Source organism: Cynara cardunculus (genome assembly GCF_001531365.2).
Source record: "Cynara cardunculus var. scolymus isolate 2C chromosome LG 2, CcrdV1, whole genome shotgun sequence".
Classification (NCBI taxonomy): Eukaryota; Viridiplantae; Streptophyta; class Magnoliopsida; order Asterales; family Asteraceae; genus Cynara; species Cynara cardunculus.
This window is the reverse complement of record NC_037529.1, coordinates 14,277,739-14,286,052: the sequence shown is the minus strand read 5'-3', so window position 1 is coordinate 14,286,052 and position 8,314 is coordinate 14,277,739. Positions and strand designations below refer to the sequence as shown.

The 8,314-nt window shown below is 33.0% G+C and overlaps 1 protein-coding gene and 1 non-coding gene across 3 annotated transcripts; one reads left to right on the top strand and one right to left on the bottom strand.

The window, feature by feature from the left end:
- Nucleotides 1-1,540: 1,540 nt before the first annotated feature.
- LOC112507945 (protein SPEAR3-like) lies at nt 1,541-3,294 on the bottom strand. Of its 2 annotated transcripts, XM_025112701.1 has the most exons (5): nt 3,065-3,294; nt 2,677-2,778; nt 2,367-2,434; nt 2,000-2,084; nt 1,541-1,876 (listed from the first exon to the last, which is right to left on the bottom strand). In XM_025112701.1, exons 1-5 carry the CDS (start codon nt 3,245-3,247, stop codon nt 1,769-1,771), a joined length of 546 nt encoding a protein of 181 aa, XP_024968469.1. In that variant the 5' UTR covers nt 3,248-3,294; the 3' UTR covers nt 1,541-1,768. The 2 variants fall into 2 exon arrangements, with proteins under 2 accessions (XP_024968469.1, XP_024968470.1); XM_025112702.1 differs by lacking the exon at nt 2,677-2,778.
- A 4,714-nt stretch (nt 3,295-8,008) lies between these two features.
- On the top strand, nt 8,009-8,117 carry LOC112508387. Its single transcript, XR_003068759.1, has one exon. It is a non-coding gene; the product is annotated as a small nucleolar RNA R71 (small nucleolar RNA).
- Nucleotides 8,118-8,314: the final 197 nt, after the last annotated feature.

Below are 8,314 nucleotides of genomic sequence, written 5' to 3'. Positions count from 1 at the left end.
GGCAAAACAGGTCCCTCGTCCTTTGAAAAGATGACATTTGTCCCCCAAAACTTTCTGACATTTACCACTAACCCCCTGATTTCACTATTTTAACAAGGCTTACACTTTTTACCCCTAAATCAACATTTTATTTCAACTTTGGTYATTTCTAAGTTTAAGATTTCAATAATTATTTCTTCAACTAATCACATAAATATTTTAACACTTCAAATAGATTTAATAACTAAAAATTATATATTTAAAGACTCGTATATATATATATATATTTAATTTTTTTTTATATAATTAAAATTAAAATTTTGGGTTTTACAGATCTCACGAAAATGGTCTCATGTGAACTCAACCCTATATATAGTCAGGTTCATACTAGAATATTAAGTAAATAAGAGAATATGAAAAACAATCGAGTCACATTTGCTTTTATACTAGAATAACGTGTAAAATCAACATGTGATCCACACGACTTTTGCTGCCACCTAAGGTTGCGAGCCACGTCGCCTACACATAGTCGCCTACACACCTTTACGTTGACCCTTGGTTTAAAATCACATGTCATTTCTACGTAATTTAACTATTTTCATGTTCTTCTAAAATACCATAATAACCATCAATATGCAAACGTATGAGGACATGATTTTCCAGATTAGCCTGAGACAATGTTGGCCCTGCGCCCCTCCCCCTTCTAGAGTTAGTATCTGCAACTAAGTTGTACGATAATTTTGGTCGAATGGTTTTTGTACATAACAGATTTTGTTTGACGCTTATAAGGGAAATGTGTATTTATACCGGAAGATAAGAATAATTTAAATTGTTTAAAATGCAAGTAGTATTGATGGATTACCGAGAAATTAGCCATCAGTAAATGTGTCATCCGGAGATCCTTCGGTGTGTCTTTTGTCGGTGATCTAATGAAGGCTTGGAGATCGTTAATACAATCTCTCTCGAAAATCCACCAGTAACATAATCTCTTGGAAATCCGTCGCTAAGTTTGTCTCTTGGAAATCCATCAGTAAACCTAGTGTTCGCAAATCCACCACTAAGTGTGTCTCTCGGAGAGACATCTGCGAAAAAGGCACAGGGTTTCGGAAATCCATTGGCTGTTTGTGGGCTGTCAGAAAATAGTCGGTAACCGGGTCTGTTGGAGGGATTACCGACGGATATCATCATCATTGCCAGTTTTCTTTATGTAACACAAGTTGATGACCCTAGCCCTTATTTTGAAGAATGCTAACTTCCCTTAATTTTTTTTTGTGTTTAGAGAGCTTTATTCTCCAAAAAGCACCAACTTCTAGGATTATATTAATCTAACCATTTCTCTTTTATGTCCCTTTAATAAAGTGAGATTAGAAAACGCTTTATAACTCATGAATCACGTGAAAGGGAAAAAAATTGGATATATATGGATCATATTCAGCTCATAGTTACCAACTTTCTACAAAAAGATGCATATTCAGTACAAATTTCAAATTGGATAAAAACTTTTTGAGACAAATGAAGCATTAATTTCAATATTGAATAGGGTATTTGTTGAGAAATCAATAGTGAAAATATGTACACTATTTGAATGAAAATGTGCACTGTAGATGCATAACGTACGATCATCATCAACCCATAAAAAACACAAAATTAGATTAATGATCTTGATTATTTGCATCCAGAACTTGGGAATTTCCGACCAGTTTTGCTTTCTTTTGAATTTATGGGCCAACAAGAAGAGGATGTTAACTCTTACACCGTTTCGCACCCTTGCGAATAATTTATAATTTAGTTAAAGCGAAAGTCTTAGCTCCAAATCCAGTTCTTGACTGCCATTTGAATCTGAATTCTGACTGCTTGACCCCATTGAATCACTCCTTTTCTTCTTCCTGAGCGAGTCCTTTACGTATGATCAATAATATACAGACACAGATTAACTGTTAGTGCTGCAGAAGACTAGCATTCTATTATGTATTATGTAGATAATACAGACTAATCAACATGTGCATATGCACTTAATTACCTCTACTTCTATTTGAAAGAGGTGTCTAGTTATTCCTGGTTGTGCAAAGTGTTCAGCCTCAAACATCGGATTGCTTGCATTCCATCTGTTTCCAATATGGTGGTAGGTTTACAGAGATCAATACTTGGAAATAAAATGCTCGAGAAAAAGTTCATTTCAATGTCGAATAAGTACAAAATTATGAAGTAGGAATATTTTAGCGACAATAAACTGATCAAACATTTACGACACCAAGTGGCCTTAGTCATACGTAGTATCACGTACCGAATTAAAAAAAACACTTTGAGACATGAATGTATATATCAACATGTTTAGACAAGAGGGAGAACATGATCAACATGGTAATAGATAATGGAAAACATTATACCTCGGGTCACCGCTAGGCTGTGATAGACCATATACCATGTTTGATCTTTCTAGTTCTCCCATTCCCATCTGCAAAGCAATGGTAAATTTAAAGAATTTTGAAAAGGGTATACCAAAAATAGGTCGATCAATAACAGTTTTTGGCAAAACTGTGGTCAATTTAAGTGATGACCTAAACTAGTAGTGTTCCATCTAGCAATGGCAATTAATGATAGTATCCTAGGGCTAAATATCATCAACTAACAGGACTTTAAAATGTTGGTTTCGTCATATATAGGAGTTGTTTATAAAGCATTAGAATTAGCACACACCATGATATTTTGTTGTCCTTGTGGAGTATTATAAGTTGGCGATGGTGAAGTGTATGAGAAAGATGATGATGGCGAATAGGCAGTTGGAATCCTTATATCCTCCTGCATTTATATATATATATATATATACATACATTCGATTGTAAAATATTCAACAAGAAATGAGAACCTAGAACCCTAATTAAGGTGTGGTCTAGTCAGTCAACTAGAACTCAAGTCCAAATCATCCTAGTCTCAAAGCTAAAAGGCTTTGAACCCTGATGAGGCATGATGGTCCAATCATTTTAATCAGAACCCACAGGTCTGGCATTCAACTCTTCCCATGAAACCTCAAACCCAAACTTGACCAATGTTGCCTGCAGGTTGAGAGAGAATTGAAGATGCATACCTGTGGATGGAGATTAGTTGGATGAAACCCCAATTGGCTATGGAGTCTGATCTTCTCCAACTGAGCCACACCAAGGCCTCTTTGGGGTTGCTTTGGCTTGTCTGAATTACTCTTTTTCCCTTTTCTTGACGATGATCCTCCTACAGATCTCTCATTTCCTGCAGCATCCCGAAAGTAATTCATCTTCAAGATTTGTTTATGATCCCTTCAAATTCGCACTTCTCTTTCTTCTTAATTCTTTCAACTCTTTCAAAAGAAATACACAAGATAGAGAGATCTCCCCCAAGCTGGTCCCCTTTTTAAAGCTTTTCAATACCCCATTAATTACTGCATCGCTGGATATCAGATTGCATTTAGATATACTATAAAATAGTATCCCCTCATGATTTCTTTATATATTTAGGTAGATTTTATGCTCTTTTTTCACTCTAAATTAAAAAGAACTTCTAGAAAAATAGTGTTAAATAAATATATAAGGTTATGGACTCTTGGATAGACAAATAACACTTGATGTGATTGTGTCCTTGAGAACTCATTAAAAAAAGGATGAGATCATTGCATTAAAATATGCAATCATGAAGTTTTGGGAACATCCCCACACTCTCCTTCTATGGCGCGTTTAGTGTATTTCTGGAAATAAAAATCCCATTTTTTCATAAACTCAAATTTACCAATCAGAATTGTGGTTTGAAATCTATAATTGTCTAAAATTGTACCTCAGACCATCCCATATATATGTACACGTTGTTGCACCTTTTAGATAACAGTAAAGAAAATCTTGAGAAAATGGAACATCTGATGTAACGATTTTAGAAAAGAAAAAGAATTCACAAAACTGATTTACAAAAATAAGGTTTAATGTTATTGCAATTTTTATACATTTTCAAATAGAAAAAGGCCGAAAATAGGTCTTGAATATTTGCAAATGGTTTTTTTAACGATTTTATTTGTTAACAAAGAAATCGATGCTAAAGCTAGATGGTGTATACAAGTTGGATGATCTTTGGACATGATTGCTCCTCAGAATGATGGTTTTTCAAGTTGTATATTTATCCTAGTTGATTTTTTGTAATTGAATTTTCTGCACATTTTTTCTAAATCTAAACTTCCAATTTCTTTGTTTTTATACTAATCACATGTGCAGATTGCAGAAAACTATACTCTCCATTCAAATATTTGTACAACAAAGATATACTCTTCATTTCATGTATATGTGTGCCTCAAACTATTTTCTTCATTCATATATTTGTGTATGGACTGATAAGTAAACAAATCCCTAGCAAAATATGTTCTTGCAACTATATAGAAATATGTGGAGATAAAAGGAAATACATACAAAAACATTAATTAGGTCTTTTATTCATCAAGATTTGTGTTGAAGAATATATATATATATATATATATATATGTATATAAGAATATATATGTCAACATTTGTCCATAGAATATAAGAAAATCATCTTCAAGCTATTAATGTGATCAATGCACTGCAATCTCATTGGATATTTTGACATTTATGATATGTTATTAGTGTGTAGATCGCAAGTCATAAATAATTGATGGAAACATATTTAAATCGTTCCTACAGTAATAGATAACAATGTCAATTTCATATTTATTTTATTGCTTTAAAGATCATAAATAACTTATTTCTATAAATTAAATAAAAGAAAATGATGTTGTTGACTTCTCCTTATAACATAGGTCATCTTTTGCGTGCGACTAGATCTTGTAAATAATTTTTATATATCTATATAATATATATTATAAAAAATTTAAATAAAAGTTTTTGAAAGAACTTATCAATTCAAACAATTGCAATTCGATACTTTGTCAATTTTAAAACTGAGAACTCGAACTCCTAGTATTGTTTCATGTTTCGTTTTGTTTTCTATCCCTCATATTTTATTCTATATTTTTGTGTGGTTTTGAAAAAGTAAAAAAAAAATCAAGTTGGTTATCCGTTTTATGCATTATTCTATATAAGGATGACTTAATACTTATATTATATTTGATCATGTTCATCAAAATAAATTTATAACATCTAAAGATTGAGTTTTAAGAAGTTGCACGTATGCTATAATAATTCGTAAACTTGATATTTTAAAATATTTTTTAAGAACATGAAATGATGTTTTATAATATAGTAAAAGTAAATAGACGCACACATGCACACACGCACATACACATATAGGGCCAGATTCAGGGAAAAACCGTACAAAAATGAAAAATTGTGGAAAACCTTAGTAATTGTTCATCTCGATGGTATGCACAAATGCATATAAGTAATTGTATGCAATTTGTCTGGGATGCACATGTGCATGTTCTAAAAACCAAGAAGCAATTTGAACTACTTGTATGCACATGTGCAAACTGTCCATATGAATGGTTACCAGAGTTTTCCTCAATTTTTCATTTTTAGGGGTTTTGCCTGAACCYCCCCCCCCCCCCTCCTCTGTATATATGCACACACACACACACACATACAAACATACATATATGTACAATGAATTCAAGAGAATAAATAGTCTTATAAAGAAAAATGAGTTTCAGCGATGTGCCTTTAACGACGACATGTTTTAGCAAGAAGCTATCACGTCGACAAATCGTCTCTATAAACCGTTTGTGACAATGAATTGAATTTTATCAACGACAAAAATCGTTGCTAAAACCCTTGTTATACGATTTCTTTAATTAAAAAATCAATGGCCGAAGAGGATGTTCAAACCCCTCTGCTTCTCCGACCCTCTTTGGTTTTGAAACAAACGGTTTTGCTATAGGTGTTTCAACATCTTCTGGTTTTCGACCATCACCACCACTTTTGGTCCAAAATTTTCTAGTGAATGTTTTTCTATAAACCTGGGTTTTAAATACTTTTCTATAAATTTGGGTCTCAATGTTTCTGATTTAGAATTGTATAAATATGGGTTTTGATGTTTTTGATTTGCATTTATGGTCTAATTAACATATTATTCTTTTTTGGAAGAAAATCCAAATCTAGGTGGTAGAGTTTGGTGGATGGTGTGGCTATAGAGGCTGGTATAAGAAATGCATAACCAATTCACGGTCTCTACAAACCCTAGGCTTAGATTATGAAGATGCTACAATAGTGACTAGGAGAGATGTTGTAGCACTGTTGTCAGTTTAAGGATCAAACATAGTCACATGTTTCTTACTACTTTCAATCAAGTCCTTTCTACTCCTCAATATTACAAGTTTAACCTGTTCTTTGCCTCTATTTTTTGGTGTTTCAATGTCACTAGGGAGGTATCCACTAGGTTTACTTCTTACTTCTAAAGCTAGTTAGCTCATTTGAGTTTCAAGACATCTCATGGAAGCTTTGGTTTGTGTTGGTTCTAAACGGATCTACAAGAGTTTTAAAGGTAACAATTTAGGGGGGTGTTGAATACAAACACACAAATTTTCAATTTTTAAATTCATTTATTGATTAAAGAAGATCAATACATAATTTTACAGATTGTTGCAGAAAAAGATAAGGTTAAAACTTAATCTAAACAATTTAAGAATCACACAGAAGATGCACAAAGAAAGTAAGAACAAGAGAGAAGAGAGTTTGAGAAGAGGAGTCTTCTCAGTATTTATACCCATTGTATTAAATGTAAGTCAGAGAGTACAAGCTACATGGCAGACTTCTATTTGAGAGCTTGCCCTGTGTCTTCAGAAATACAGGATTTTGACCGCAAATGAACAGTTGACTTTTACAAAGTTAATAAGTACGTTTGGAGACAATAAATAACTCTGTACATGTACCTTTCTGTGTAAGGTATAGGGTTGTCCTTTTGTGCATATCAGATAAGACAAAAACTAATCTTGCAAAGCAAGTTTCATTTAATCGTTGACATTGATTCATGTCGAGGGTTCTTTAGTGTTCGCTAAGTCTTGGTTAGATTTGACATTCTTGTTATCATTGAATCCACTTCAGATCATGAACTCTTATATCTCTATTTTTAGCTACTTCTTCGACATCCTGGAGATATTAACAATACTTCTTTATCTTTTTAGTTGTTCTGCTAAATCGGTCATTCAAGATCTTTGGTCTCTACCCGGCCCTGGCTAAAGGTTCCTTTGGTTTGAGTTTTTTCTTTGAGGAATAGTTGTTCTTTGAGAAGTTTACAAATTCAGCGATCATTGAACAAAATCAGTGATGATTGCTGAAACTGAACAAAAATAGAACACATATTTTTTACTAAATATGGAATGTCATCATCAAATCATCGACAGAGTTTGGATCAACAATTTGGTTAATGAAAATTTTCGTCATAGCTTCCAAAGATGATGTCGACGCTGTCTGAGGAGTTGATTTACTGTCTTGAAAATAGTTTTGGTTAGAGTGTTATTGACTGCTTTGGTACTGGTTTGATTGATTCTACTGATATTGGTACTGGTGTTGCTGGTATTTTGCTAGTATGATATGGATGATGTAGCTTTCTTAACTGTCTGAGGATTTAAAGATGGTTTAAGCCAAGAAAAGGTAGGGTGCTATCTCCAACCAAAATTATATGTTTGAGAATAAGCATGACCCATATTATTGACATAACACACATTTCCAAATTTTGTGGATAATTGTCATACAAATGATTGTCTCCACAACACACACACTAACACAGGTAACTCAGAAGGATTTGTTATAGCATCCACAACTTGCACACTAGGGATAGTAGTCATATTTATAATCATATTAGCCATAGATGTAGTTATGCTTGCATAACAGTGTATGGATCAGGTTAATGAACTCCTAATGCTTTCTTATGTTCAATTACTCTTGGATCAAAATAATGCCTATCATTAGTATATTTTTTTTTTCCAAAATGTCATAACCATCATTGTATGCACTATATGTAAAAGGCCCTCCTGTAGTAACATCAAGTTTTAGCAATGGTTGTTAAACCATTCTAAAATGTTTCTAGTTGAATGTAGTAGAAAATGCCGTGATGAGGGTATTTTCTCAACACTTCTTTGTACCTTTCCCATGCATCAGAAACTGTTTCATCATCTATTTCTTGAAAAAAAAACATATTTCATTTATGGACTTAGTATTCTTGGTGGGAGGAAAATACTTTTTTAAAAACATTTCAGCTAAATGGTTCCAAGAAATGATGGAATCTGGTTGGAGTGAGTTCAACCAAGATTTAGATCTACCCTGTTGATCCTCTCTCTCAGTGATTTGATGATAATCTCTTTTCTCTTTCACGTTGTATTTGTGTTTCTGTATTTTCAGTTCCAGCGATC

Coding starts and splice junctions, on each gene's coding strand:
- LOC112507945 (XM_025112701.1), bottom strand. CDS start 3,247: ATGAATTACTTTCGGGATGCTGCAGGAAATGAGAGATCTGTAGGAGGA. Junction 2,435..2,676: donor AAGGACAACAAAATATCATG/GTGTGTGCTAAT, acceptor ATTGCTTTGCAG/ATGGGAATGGGAGAACTAGA. Junction 2,085..2,366: donor CAGCCTAGCGGTGACCCGAG/GTATAATGTTTT, acceptor TATTGGAAACAG/ATGGAATGCAAGCAATCCGA.